This window comes from Pteropus alecto, unplaced genomic scaffold, assembly GCF_000325575.1.
Source record: "Pteropus alecto unplaced genomic scaffold, ASM32557v1 scaffold150, whole genome shotgun sequence".
In the NCBI taxonomy this organism is placed as follows: domain Eukaryota; kingdom Metazoa; phylum Chordata; class Mammalia; order Chiroptera; family Pteropodidae; genus Pteropus; species Pteropus alecto.
Genome location: NW_006429686.1, coordinates 614,508 through 629,141, shown reverse-complemented (window position 1 = coordinate 629,141; position 14,634 = coordinate 614,508). Strand labels below are relative to the sequence as shown.

At 33.2% G+C, this 14,634-nt stretch overlaps 1 protein-coding gene across 1 annotated transcript in view; it reads left to right on the top strand.

Moving 5' to 3' along the window:
• Positions 1 to 14,293, top strand: part of NRK (Nik related kinase) — a 154,658-nt gene extending 140,365 nt beyond the window's left edge. Inside the window, exons 24-30 of the mRNA XM_006904025.1 lie at positions 24 to 182; positions 4,336 to 4,440; positions 6,028 to 6,170; positions 6,451 to 6,600; positions 8,890 to 9,049; positions 12,367 to 12,506; positions 13,466 to 14,293. Coding sequence (XP_006904087.1) covers positions 24 to 182; positions 4,336 to 4,440; positions 6,028 to 6,170; positions 6,451 to 6,600; positions 8,890 to 9,049; positions 12,367 to 12,506; positions 13,466 to 13,561 — 953 coding nt within the window. The 3' untranslated portion in view covers positions 13,562 to 14,293. The remainder of the gene's footprint in view (positions 1 to 23; positions 183 to 4,335; positions 4,441 to 6,027; positions 6,171 to 6,450; positions 6,601 to 8,889; positions 9,050 to 12,366; positions 12,507 to 13,465) is intronic.
• The last annotated feature ends 341 nt before the right edge of the window (positions 14,294 to 14,634 follow it).

The following is a 14,634-nucleotide window of genomic DNA, read 5'->3' as shown; positions in this document are numbered from 1 at the left end:
AAACAGTATATCTTATCTATCAGGACGTAAGAACAGACTTCGGATGTATCATTTGACCTGGCTGAAGAACAAGATTTTGAATGATGATCCAGAAAGTAAAAGAAGACAAGAGAAAATGCTAAAGACGGAGGAAGCCTGCAAAGCTATTGATAAGTTGACAGGCTGTGAACACTTCAGTGTTCGTAAGTCACATTTCATATTTACTATACGTATACACATTTTTCTTCCCTTCATTTGATGAAGTACATTGTTGTGAAAGGCAAAGTAGACAAAGGAAAAGATTGTAACTTCATATAAAAATGAGTGAATTTCATTGAGATAGATTCCAGGTCCTTTGTGCCACGATTTTGGCTGTTATTGAGAAAAAATATCGATTAGCTGAAATACTGATCGAAGTTAAATTTGGTTTATTTTCTCACCTTTCTTTCCTCCCCAGTCACTCTAATTAGTTCAGATGAACTGATATTTTATTCCTGTCTCTATAAAATTCTATAAATGTTCTTGATATATCTTCAATAACCTGAATGATGATTCATATGACATTATCTTTCCTTGAAACAGCAATAAAACAGAATCACATAATAATTCCTTTTATTGCTAATTGGAAAATCGCTCTTATGGAGTCAAAAGGAAAAATTTTCTATGGTCTGCTGGATCTCGCTCTCACTGTTGAGATTTAAGAATATAATTACTAAATATATTTTGTCTGATTAGAGTGTTTTCATATCCCCTGTCTCTTCACAATCATCCACTATGAAATGGAGTTACAACTCCAGGGTCTCAGAATCCTGTACTCATCCATAAACAACTGGGAAGTAATGTTATCCCATTCTGTTCTGTTTTTGGAGAAAATCCCCTCTACTCTCAGCCTTCATTTTCTTCTTTCCTCTTCACTAGTTTCCCTTCAGGCAGAATTAGTGATATAGGTAAGAGATAGCTAGAATCACTTCATATGAGTTGCATCAGGATATTTCTATCCTGACCATTTCTGTTCTGCATATAAAGAGACTTTCCCAGGATAAGTTTCCATATGTGTGTACATAGGTACACATGTATCACTGAAGAAAGAAATGAATACCCAAATTAGGCATTAAATACACTACTAGTTTTATGTATCACTACTTTTTCTTCAAATAATATTATGTAAATTTGGTAGCCAGAGGTGAATGATATCACCAGATGTTAACCCAAAAGTTTATATAGCAGAAATGTTTCCTACCAACTTGTAAAAATTTTAGTTCAATAAGAAAGAGTTTACAAAGATGACCATCTTGCAGATTCTGCTCTTGGTAGGCGGGATGACTAGCTAAGTCTAGTTTTCCTGGCTGATCCCATTCCAACCCATCTCAGCTCTCAAAACAAATAAAAATATTTGTCCTACTGACATGTGGAAAAGTAGAATTCCTTTGCTCATTTGAGGTTTATTAATCATGTTTCTTTGATCATCTTAGGAATAGTGCAAAAGACAAAGAAAGTGTAAGCCTGATGTGTGTGTGTGTGTGTGTGTGTGTGTGCTGCAATGAGAGAGAGAGAGAGAGAGAGAGAGAGAGAGAGAGAGAGAGAGAGAACGAACTTATATATCGATTTCACTAAGAATAAATCTAGCAGGTAGGACACTACATATTCCATAAGAGCAGAAATTTTATCTGAGGAAAAGCATATACATTTTTATACATGTTTTCTCTGTAAAACTCTATTGAAATAATTTACATACCATAAAATGCACTCATTTTAAAGTAAACGATTTAATGGTTTTCAGTATGTTTATAGAGTTGTGTAACCATCACCCTGACCTTATTTTCATTAGCCCCCAAAGAATCCCCATTGCATTAGCAATCACTCCATATTCAATCTCTTTTTCAATCACATCTTTTTCAGTCCCCTCATAATCATAGATAATGTCAAGCAATATGGGTATTAGCACCAACTCAATGCCAACAGATGTCCCCACTTTGGGGTGTGGTGAAGGAAGAAACTTTTCAGTGCAAATGATCCTATTGTGACAAAACATGGCTGTGAGAACAGCACAGGTGTGTAACAGCTCAATTATGAAGCAGCAGGGCTGTGAAACGGCATGGCTGTGAGGCGGCCCTGGGTCAATACCCCTCTCAGGCTAGACAGCTCTGCTCTGCTCTGGTCTGTTCCACCTGCTCCAGTCTGGTGCACTCCACTCTGCCCTGTGCTGGTCTGTTCCACTCTGCTGTGGCCAGATGTCTTTGGCGTTTCAGCTCCAGCAGAGAAACACAGGATTTAGTCTTTGGTAGAAAGGGATAGTATGCTCTCCGGACCAGAGGGGAGCTGACCTATATAGGACTATATAGGAAGAAGTCTCTGCCTTGGGTCCCTGATTGGTCTATCTTCATGCAAATGAGTATTCCAAATCCTTGCGGTTTGGTCCAAAAGGAACTGTCTTTATTAGTCAGAATGGAGCTGCTCTGATTTTTTGATGGAGGTGCTAATAATTAGATAGCTGGGAAACTCCGAATGGACATCAAGTCTCAGTCTTATTAGTTGAAATACGATTTCAATAACTCCTTTATAAGGGCTGGCTCAGCAGGCAGGAAGTCAGTGCAGGCAGGCAGTTCAGTTCAGGCTTCTCCCTGAAGTGTGGTTTGCATGAAAGGCCCCTGTTTAGAAACAACTGCTAGGTTTTGCTTTTAAATTTGAGTCCATTTAGTCACCAGGAGCTCTTCTTGGTAGGTATCTTCTTTCTCAGGGTCAACAGGAACCACTGATCTACTTTCTTTTGCTATAGATTTAACTCTTCTGGACTATTTATTTAAATGAAATCTTGCATTATGTGATCTTTTGTGACAGGCCTCTGTCACTTAATATTTTTAAGGTTCATCCATTCCGTACCCTATGCAACAAGTATCAGTACTTCCTTTTTATTGTTGAATAGTTTTGCACTTTATAGATTTATCACCTTGCATTTATCCAATGTTTTATGTGTTCATTGTTTATACATTGGCACTCCACTGTTTTGTCTGTTAGGAACAATGCTTGTAAAAATGTATTAATACATGTCTTTGTACATGGGAATGTATGTTTTTTTGTTTGTTTGTTTCTTTGTTTGTTTTTTATCTTGGATAGTTTTTCCAGACAGTTTTTTTTAAAGTGGCTGCACCATTTTACATTGCCATAAGTATAAAGGCTCCATTTTCTTTTCATCTTTATTAACACTTGCAGGTTCTACCATTCAAGTGGGTGTAATGTTGCATCTCATTGTAGTTTTGATTTGCATTTCCCTGATGAATCAATGTTGTTGAGCATCTTTTTAAGTGTCTACTGACTATTTATATATTTTCTTTTGGTTGTCTTTTTGTTGTTTAGTTGTAAGCAATCTTTTTTTTATTTTCTGGATACTAGACCCTTATCAGATATATGATTTGCAAATATTTTCTCCTATTTCATAGCTTATCTTTTCACTTTCTCAATAGTGTCCTTTCATGCATGGAAGTTTCAATTTTGTTGAAATCCAATTTATCTACTTTTTTTTTTCTTTTGTTGCTTATTCCTTTGGAATCAAATATAAAAATTCATTGCCATGAAGATTTAGTCCTATATTTACTTCTAAGAATTTTATAATTTTAATTCTTACATTTAGGTCTTTGATCCATTTTGAGTTAATTTTTATATATGGTATAAGATAAGGGGTCCAGCTTTACTCTTTTGTATGTAGATATTCAGTTGTTCCAGTACCATTCGTTGAAGAGACTATTCTTTCCCTGTTGAATGAGCTTGACATCATTGGCCATAGATGTATGGGTTTATTTGTAAACCTCCAATTTTATATCTATTCCTATGTCAGTACTACACTGTTTTGATTAGTGTAGCTTGTAGTAAGTTTTGAAATCAGGAAGTGTGAGTCTTCCAAGTTTGTTTTCTTCTTTTTCAATTGCTTTAGCTATGTGGAGCCTCTTCTAATTCCACGTGAATTTTACAATTAGCATTTGCATTTCTGCATTAAAGGTCATTGGGATTTTAAGAGAGATGGCAGTGAATCTGTAGATCATTTGGATGGTATTGCCCTCTTAACAATGTGGTCTACCCATCTATGAACAAAGTCCTCTTTAAGTTCTTTGAGCAAATGTGTATAGTTTACAGTGTACAATTTAGAGTGCTCTTGAAGGCTAACGTTTAGACTCCATTAAGCTATATAATAATTGTGATGCCTTTGAGGGGATCTTCAAAATGTAACCAAATAACTTTTCTAAAAAAATATGATTTATACTCTTACATTGTGGTTATGATATTTTCTATGACAAATACAAATATTTGAGTGTTCTTGTTAACTCTGCAGCATTGTTGCTTCTTTATATTTTATCATTGTAGTTCAACATGAAGAAACAACATATATTGCAATTGCTTTGAAATCATCAATTCACCTTTATGCATGGGCACCAAAGTCCTTTGATGAAAGTACTGCTATTAAAGTGAGTGGTTTCTTTTTCTTTTATAGATATATATATATATATATTTTTTTGTAAACAAGAAAATATTTTGGAATATAGTAGCAGAAATATATATCATTCTTCTACAGTTAATGTAATTTGAATATACCATGTCAATAATTATTGTTTAACCTTTTTTTAGACAATTCACAGGCACCACAGCAAGTGTGAGGGAAATCCCTGACTCCTTCCCTTAGAAGACCTCCCCACCAGCTTCTTACTCCCAATTCTTGTAGTCAACATGAAGACCTTCTTTTCTAGAACCCTAACACAGGCTTTCAGTGCCACCCCTATGACTTGAAGCTAAGAAAGAAGTTTTTCAATGTTAGTATGGGGTAGAGAGAAGAGAGAAAGTAAGGAAAGGTGTGGCAATGATAGAGAGGGGAATCCAACAGTAGAGAAATGAAGGAAGAGAAAGCCTTTAATTACCAGGGACACAATAGAAGGGAATGAGGAGGAAAAGGTGGGTCTATATTCTTTCCAAGCTGGAACTGTAAACACATTTCTCTGTAGAACTATTGCAAAGAATGGTGGTTGGGTTTATTTGGATTACCAGTACTATTTCTACCTTTATTATGATTTAATTGAACTTCTGTGCATCAGCCTTGAGGTAACCATTTAGCATCCCTAACAATTAAGTTGCTGATTATTTTTTAATCACATCTCATAAACTGGGGACTTTTAATCTGTATTATCTTTTTATAATGCTTCAGAATTCCACATAAATAAGATTATTTTATACTTATTCCATAGTAATGAAGACTGACTAATGAACTGGCAGCATTATATAGAGTCTTAATCTGGGGTGTGCATCAGAATCATCTGGAGCATTTGTTAAAAGTTTAGATCTCAGACCCAACCTCAGGCCAAATTAGTAGGTCTGTAGTGGAGCCTGAGAATCTATATCTTTAGCAAATGTTCCAGGTGATTTTAACTAGTTAGCCCATGGACAAATTTTTATAAAATGCTGATAAGGACATGTCATTATAGACCTCAGAAAGGTATTCATGAAATACTTTTGTGTCTTGGGTCAGGATCTGTTCACATGGTATATTTTGTAGGCCAAAACATCACATGTATATAATAAAGGTGAGCTAATTTTTACGACTGGCCCTCAATTTCTGTTTACATGATAAATTTATGTTCTTTTATAAATAACATAGACTACTATACAGACAGCCTGGTCCACCCCAACAGAAATCACATCCCTGATCTGATCTCCCTAAATTGGACCTTGGGTCAGCTGTCAGTATTTGGATATGGGTTTGTTCTTGGGTGTCTGCTGATTGGTCAGAGCTACCTGATATGGAGCTGGAAAACAAAGAAGATAAGATCAACAGTCTGATACGCAATTCCTGGTCCAAGTCTTCACTCCAGTTCTCGAATCTCACTTCATGACTACAGTATGGTGAACCCTGTGATGCCCAGTCCTCTACTATGACCTACTATGACCTGAACGTGGCAATGAATCCTGTTTGGCTTTTTGTTTCCTTGGACTAGGAACCGTAGGAGCCTAGTGTACATCCAGTCTATGGTAGGTTAACATGTCTGGCATTTTTCATTCCTTACCAAGTATGCATTGATCAATCAGCAGACTCTGAAGGAGACTACATGTCCTATGAAGCCTATATACGAATACTGGCAAAAATACAGGCAGCTGATCCAGCGAACCGTTTTAAGAGACCAGATGAGCTCCTTCATTTGCTGAAGCTCAAGGCAAGGAATTTAAAGACAGCAAATAGAGTGCAGGGCTCTTATGATTATTAGAGTTCTAGCTTTCGAAGGGAAACTTAATATTTAGAACCTGAATATAATTATGTTCTCATTGTAGTACCAGATCTAATAAAAGTTGTAATACATAGGTTTCTAAATACATTATGTAAGTTAAAAAAAAATCACCTGAGTTTTATAAACCTGTTAAGCAAAAGGGCAGGGGGATTTTTGTCTTATAGTGTCATTTTTGGCCTTTTGGCCATATTTGATTTTATATCTACAGGTATTTCCAACACTTGGTCATAAGCCAGTGACAGTTGACCTAGCTATTGGTTCTGAAAAAAGACTAAAGATTTTCTTCAGCTCAGCAGATGGATATCATATCATTGATGCAGAATCTGAGGTTATGTCTGATGTGACCCTGCCAAATAACGTAAGATCCTTGGAAAATATTTTTTACCACAGTTTGAGTTTTTCACAATTGTCAAAACTCTTAAAGGTTTAAAAACATGATTATCAATATCTGTACTGGAACTGAGACCTAAAAGGTAAATGTAGAATGCCAGAAAGTAGTAATGGATAAACAAAAATTCACTGATGGCTTTTTAGTCCAAACAACTGAGTCTGTCCTGCAGATAAATAGTGTTTGTCTGGAACAGTGTCTTTTATTTTTAAATGAATAGAGTTTATACTTTAAAATCTGGACTTCTATGGAATATATGCTATATATTCTCTATCCATTCATCTTTATGGATTTATAACTTCCACTAATAGGCATATGAGCTTACATTTCCTGCTTTAGTCCTTCTGCACCCCATAATGCATTAACAGATTCTTTAAAAATATAACGCCAGTATCACAGTATTATTATGTTTTATCTCCCTTCTTTATACAGATTGTAGTGATAGAAAATGCTCATAAAGTGGTTCTCTTATAATATTAATTATAGTTAGAATTTCCGATAAAAAGATTCAACATTTAAAAAGCTATTGCAGCTCAACTCTTAAATAATTATAAATAATGAAAATACAGCACATCTAAGAAACAGATAATTGTAAAAATGTTGTATACGTCATTTATATAAATAGCTCGAACACAACATAATATTCTTCCCACACACACATCATACAAAATATAATTCTGCTGTGTCTCAGATTTGTTGATGGCAGTGATATTTGTCCTTTTGAAAATTATATTTAAAAAGAAAGGCTAAACCAACAAATTTATCTCACCCTTTCTTAATACCCCAGTTTGTCAACAACTAATATTTTAGCAGTTTAACATCAAATAGCTTTATTTTGAAGCTAGTGCAGTATTGAACATTGCAGCACTGGTCCAAGTTTACACTTATTTCAAAAGTCATTGAAAAAGATAAAACACTGTGTTTCACTCAATGACTAAGGAGAAAAGAGTTAAAAAAAAAACTTTCTGACCTAATTAGGATACCTTAAGCATATTTAAAAATGGTATTTTTAGCTAAACACTCTAGTGTCTTAACCCATTAAAAGAGAAAGGACTCTAACGTAAGGGAGGGGAAAGTGTCTTCCGAAACAGCATGTACTAAAAATATTATTTTCAAGAGAACTAGATGACAAAAGTCGTAATGCTACAAAGAAGCCATGTGTGCTAAAGAATATCTGGTTACTTCAGGAACCATCTGAGAAGCAAGAGAATTACCTCTCAGGCTGTCTGGATTTACACCAGTCCAGCTTTACTCTAAACGGATTTTTTTGAGACAACCTTTTTTCTTGCAATTTCTTTCTCACTTCCTTCATCTCTTTTTGGATTCAATTGCTCATGCAAGTGCCCAGGAAACGCATAAAAATTGCTTTTCGCCTCTGGATCCCCATTTTAGTTTTAAGGATTGTTGTTGCTGAGACATGGCCTCAAGCACTTAGCCTGAGTTCGCTGGGTTTGGCAAGTATAGTTTTTGACCTTTTTTCTTGTAACTTGCTAAATTGGAGAAATGATAGAAGAATGTAATTGTTTATTTCTCAAGGAAATACTATTAACATGACAATATCTGTAGTTTTTAGCAAATTTTGTCACTTGTTTTATGCATCGTGAAAGTCAGAAATTCTTAGATATCTCTTAGTGTTTAATATTATGCCACCTAATATATCTCCAAATTTGTGTATTGAAGGTATATTAAGATTACTTAAATTGGATAAGAAAATCTTACATTTTTTTGTGTGTGAAAAAAGGATAACTTAGATTTCAAGCAGTGAAGAACATTATAAAACTGCTCCTTGTAAACATTTTAAGCTCGAGTTATTTTTAAGTTAATTTTCTATTTCTGATCTGAATGAATTGGTGGATAATCAGTGATTATGTATTTGTTACTCGATTCACACATTCATTGCTAAAGTATTCATTAATGTGCTGAAATCCAACTCTGAGACAAGCAATATTTCTTCTATCATTGTATATAATACTTTGTGAAATTTCAATGAATTTCTATGTTGGAAATATAACTCTGCTCTTTTCAAACAAAGATTTGTCCTAAATTTAAAGGCGAATATAAAACAGTAATGACATCATGACATAAAGAAGGCTCTTCTTAAGTGTTCAACAGCATGCTGTTTAAAATGGAAGTAAAAGTTTCTCTTCCTCTCTGTACTTTGAACCCCTTTTCGGTCTTTATTGCTCAACCAATCTTCCTCAATTAAACTAGTAGTGATTAAATATTGGACATATAAATCCTTATGAAACATAATTCCAGCCCCTGGAAATCATTATACTACAGAATATCATCATTTTACCTGATTCCTTGGGAATTGGCATGATGCTCACCTTCGATACTGAAGCCCTTTCTACGGAAGCAAATGAACAACTCTTCAAGAAGATCCTTGAAGTGTGGAAATACATACCATCTTCAGTAGGTATGTATAAAAATTTTCCTCTTTCAGATAGTCCCATAGAAGCGTCTGTCTCTTAAGGTATCGTATTTTCTCTAGGCATATAGGGTTAATTTGGGATATTACATAAATATTCCCTTAGTAATGTGATGTGTGTGTTTGTCATAGGCTTAATGAATCCACAAGGCTACCACAGAGACTGATTTTGGCGGTCTTAGTTGTTCATTTGCAATAATCATATAATTAAAATGGGAAAGGGATTCCTTTCCACAATAATGTATAACTTTATTTTAACTCCCTTTGCTTGCAGATTTTACACAGATGTTGAAAATGCTTCATTTCGTCACATCAATTTTGGGGTTTACCTTTTCTTAGGAGACTGACAAATAGTCATAAAAGAAGAGCAAAATCGTTCTGTTTCATACAGTCAATAGTGTTCTGTTTAGTGAGTAATAGTCTTGTGAAGAATTAAATACAAACTGAATATATGACATATTGGTTGTCACTAAGATTTCATCATACTTCATTTACAAAAGAGATAAATATGACTGACCGGAATGCCCATTAGGTACCACCCAGATGGCAACATAAAGAAAACTGCCTTTTTATCTTCATCAAGCCAGGGCATTTTTTCTTCCTGATCAGTGCAGGACAGCAGATCTGGAAAATCTGAATAACTTGAGACTCTTGTATATGTCTCCAAGGCTTGACGACTACAGAGGTTATTCTGGATAGGGAACAGAATGCATATAAACAGTAAAACATATTAGAGAGAGTAGAATGGATTGAGGAATGATAAATGTTCCTGAAAATATGAGGAATTTGATGAAGCAAATAAAGTAGAAAAGAAAGGGAGAGAGAAAGAGGAGGGAGAGAGAGAGGGAGAAAGAGAGAGAAAGGTAGTTTTTCCATAGAGAAGTCACTAGCTTCTGAAATCTCTATTAAATGGCTAAATGTGGCTAGAAGGACCAGTCTGAAAGAATTGATTTTTAATGAACATTTTTTTCATTATGAAATGATGGCACTTTGCACTGCATCTGCAGAATCATTTCTTTTTGCATACATAGTGTTAAAGATCGTCCTGAAAACCTCTTTCAATTTCTTCAAATAAGTAAGAACTCATAGAGAGTTTAAAACTATTTTAAGTGACGGAAGGTAAATGCTTGCAATATAATTAACAGATCTTGAGGAAAAAACTGAAAATACAGAATCCTGATATAACCATTACAGTGGTACTTTTGTGATCAATATGTTAATCAGAAATTAAAATTTTAAAAAATTCAGTTCAAATGAAAAACTAAACAAACTCCAATATTTATGTCATTAGACAATCATAGGAATCAAAGGGCTCTTAAAAAGTCATCTGGTACAGCACTTGTCCTTAGGACAACTTCTGACCTAAAATAAAAAAGCTATTTTAAGTTGCTAGAGTTTGAAACACGTCTCTTTAAATGTAAAATAAATTATAGTCCTATAAAAACACGATATTTTGATTTGTATATTAAGGGTATTTAGAGAGTATACCGAAGACTACAGTATAGCACTGATATTAAGGAAATCAATAACTCTCATTTTCTGTCTAAAAACGACTTTTTTTTTATTTAAACTAACCAAGATCCAGATTTTCCCAATCTAAATCTTACATTTCCTTGAGATATATTAAATGTTTTCAATAATAAGATCATTGCTCTGGATGTTCAAAAAAATATATACAGGCTTAACAATCACCGCAAGTATCATTAAGCATTCCCACTCAAAATCATTGGATTTCATCTCATAAGTAAGCTAGCTCAGAAACTAAGTTAAGTGGCTGATTAGTGTATTTCAGAATTAAGGTAGAAATTATGGAATGCCATATGAACTGTGTACTTGGACTCAGCAAGTAACCTGTGCATTAAGTTTATAAATTTTTATCTCTGTGTTTGTTTAAAAAAATCAATTTTAATGACACATTCACATAGGTGAAAAAAATTTCAAATCCAGGTACATTAAATCTATTACTCATTCCCATCACTTAGGCTGTGGATTCCCTTTACTTCTCTTAAATCTGGTGTGATTTTAATTCTAGTCTGAAATTGTACTTATAAAGTCTCTTTCCAGGAGACCATTGTCTAAATAAAAATATGATTGTAATTTAATTACAATTTATGTCAATTTCATAAACATAAATATTTTTAATTATAATGCAAAAGAAAACAAGAATTAATAAGTACTTGGCAAGTTTTAGTTGAAAGATTCAAAATGGTTCACAGTGCCTATGAAAATTCATGTTTATAAAAGTTTAATAATTTTTTCATGAGTCTATATATATTTGATGTATAGATGTATAGGACATGTAAATTTTGGATTAAACAAAGGCATCCTAGAACCTTTGAAAAAGATAAGGAAAATATTTTTTGTTATATTTTAATTATATCAATGCAGAGTTTATTGCCTTTATAATAGATGAAAATGGAAAGTCTAATGAATTGAGTTTAATCATTTTAATCATGTCATCATGAGAATGAAGGTCCCTTGATTTAGCATTTTGCAGACTATTTTAACTTGACACAAAATTTTGATATTATGTTAAATACAAGATTGTATTTATTTATGGACATTTGCTTCCCCATAAAGTACATAAAAAGAATATCAACTTGAAAGTTAAACTTTTAACAATACTGCTCCTTATGTCAAGAATACTGTACAGCAGTAGCTGACTGTATGGTTATTTACATCATTAGATTGGTTTAAAGCAATTGCCGTAATTTTTATTGTCACCACGTAATATAAAAACAAGGTATAAAAGTTGAAATCTTATAAAAATTTCCTGAGCAAGAGAGAGCATTAACAGTATCGAATTAGCTTTAGTTCTGTTTATAACATAATAATTCACTGAATTGCATTAGAGTTGCTAAAGTCATCATTTGAGCAAGTCATTTTTTAACAGTGTTAATGTCGAAAGTTAATCAGGTTTCCATGTATGTTACTTGAGCACAATTACAAACCCTTAGGGAATGCTATATCTCAACTAGACTGTAAAATAAAGAATGGCTGTGGGTAGATTTGACTTTCTACAAACAGGGTAGAATTAACCCTTAGATTTTTCTGTGGTATTGGAAAATATGAATATTCTCCAATGTTATTCAATGTTGGTCACAATATTGATAACAGATTGCTGGTTTTAGCACCACTGCTGAGGAGCATAATGGCTAAATGACTGACAATAGAAGGAGGGAAAAAATGTGTTTACTCAAACTGTAATCATCAGCCTCTTAATAACCAAATGTTGAATGAGTTATAATTTTCTATCACTTATAGAAACATTTTGTGTTTTTCTGATTTTTAATTTTTTATTGTAGCTTATGAGTGTACACAGCGAATTACAGGATGGGGCCAAAAGGCCATTGAAGTTCGCTCTTTGCAATCGAGGCATCTGGAAAGTGAACTGAAACGCAGGTCAATTAAGAAGCTGAGATTTCTGTGTACTCGAGGTGACAAGGTATGGCTTACATCTTCCAGTTAGAGAAAAAAATAAAGCAAGCAATGAGAATTAACTAAGGAAATTTATATATTTTTCCTTTTGACCAAAATATATTTATGTTATTTCTCAAATTGGCATATTGTTGATAAAAACAATTTCGCATTTGGCAGTAGAAACACTGAATTGGTAAATGATGAAATTTGATTTCAAAAAGAAACTTCAAAAACAGTAAAAATTTTAACTATGTCCTAAGTAAAACTTAGCCGCTATTTTATTTGGTGCAAAATCCATGATTGTCTTTGATGCATAATTCTTTTCATGTTCATAACAATATATTTTAAAATAGAATGATTGAGTAAATCTACCTTTTATAGTTTTCAACATAATCCAATAACAGAGGAAGGAAAAGTGTTTCTGTTTGCTGAATACCTAATTATGTACTAGAATTCATGCTAACCACTATGCTATACACTTGAAACTAATATAAAATAATATTGAATGTTAACTGTAATTAAAATGTTTTTTAAAGAGGAGGAAAAGGTGAAGGGGAATAACAGGTTCAATTTTCCAGTTATAAAATAAATCCTGGGGATATAAATTGCAACATAGGGAATATAGTCAATAATATTGTAATAACGCACAGTGTCAGATGGTTACTAGACTTATGGTGATCACTTCTTAAGGTATATAAATGTTGAATAACTAAGGCATACATTTGAAACTAATATAATATTGTATGTTAGCTGTATTTTAATAAAAATTAAAAATGAATAAGTGTTTTATAATGTATAATTTAGACTACATACTATTTTAAATTCTTATCTTTTAATTTGAGGAAATTCTGTTCTGAAAAACACTATGGCTTATAATTTTAATTGGTTGATGTAGATAAATTGAAATTATGGTTTTATGTATCAAATATCAGGTTACAATGTGTTAAATATTTATTGATGGTATCTCTTTCTCTCTTTTTAAAGCTGTTTTTTACCTCTACCCTGCGCAATCGCCACAGCCGGGTTTACTTTATGACCCTTGGAAAACTTGAAGAGCTCCAAATCAATTATGGTGTTTAAAAGGTTCCAATGATTTAGTACAACATTTACAAATATCATAAATGTACAAGTTGCATCTTAAAATTTCTGAGATTAAATAAGCATTCAGTTTTATTATTAGGGAAAAATTAAATCAGATACTTTACTTTTAATGTAGCACAGAATAGTTTTAATGAGAAATGTAGCTTTATATATAAAATTAACTATAGCAAGCTCTATGTACTCCAATGGTGTACAATGTCTTTTGCACAAACTTCGTAACTTTTGTTACTGTGAATTCAAATATTATTCTTTGGACAGTTTGGACAGTATCTATATTCAGATTTTACAGCATGGAGTAAATAAACCTGTAATGCGTTAGATTTCAACCAGCTTTCAAAAGAATTGGCACTGAATGAGGTTTTTCAGGAAAAAAATAGCAACAAACCATATACAAATTTAAAAAGTCACTTAAAGAACCAAAGGTTAGATTAAGAAATGAAAAAAATAAGGACTATGCTATAAACCAGACTAAGGTTGAACAACCTGCATGCCTGGAGGAAACTACAGTGATAAAGGGGAAAAGGCCACCCATTTTCTCGTTGCTCCATGATGGTTAAGCCCACAGTTAGAGACGAGTTGTGCTCTTTTACTCCATATTAAGCTGATTTTCTCCCAATAAGTAGGTAGGAAGAAAACCTCAGATGTTTTATTTTCCTCAGAAACCCCAAAGATGTGCAATAGCATTTTAAAAACCACCAAATAATACACTTGCAGGCCTGAATACAGGACTGAAATCTATGCACATGTACTGTAGAATTAGTTTTTCAAAAGATATTTTAAAGTAGGTGTCAAATTCTACTCCCAAGGACAGATTGGTTGATTTAACAAAATTCTTATCTGGCCAACACTATGACCATCAGACAGCATTCAGTATTTTCCCAATTCCAGATTAAACTATATAAAAATTTTCCTCTAGTTATTAAAAAACTGCAACAACAAATAACTTTGGTTGCTAAAACTTGTGTGTTTTAATTAAAAATTAGAGTGACATTGGTTAATGAAATTACATAGGTTTCCAATGTACAATTTAATCATATGTACATTACATTGTA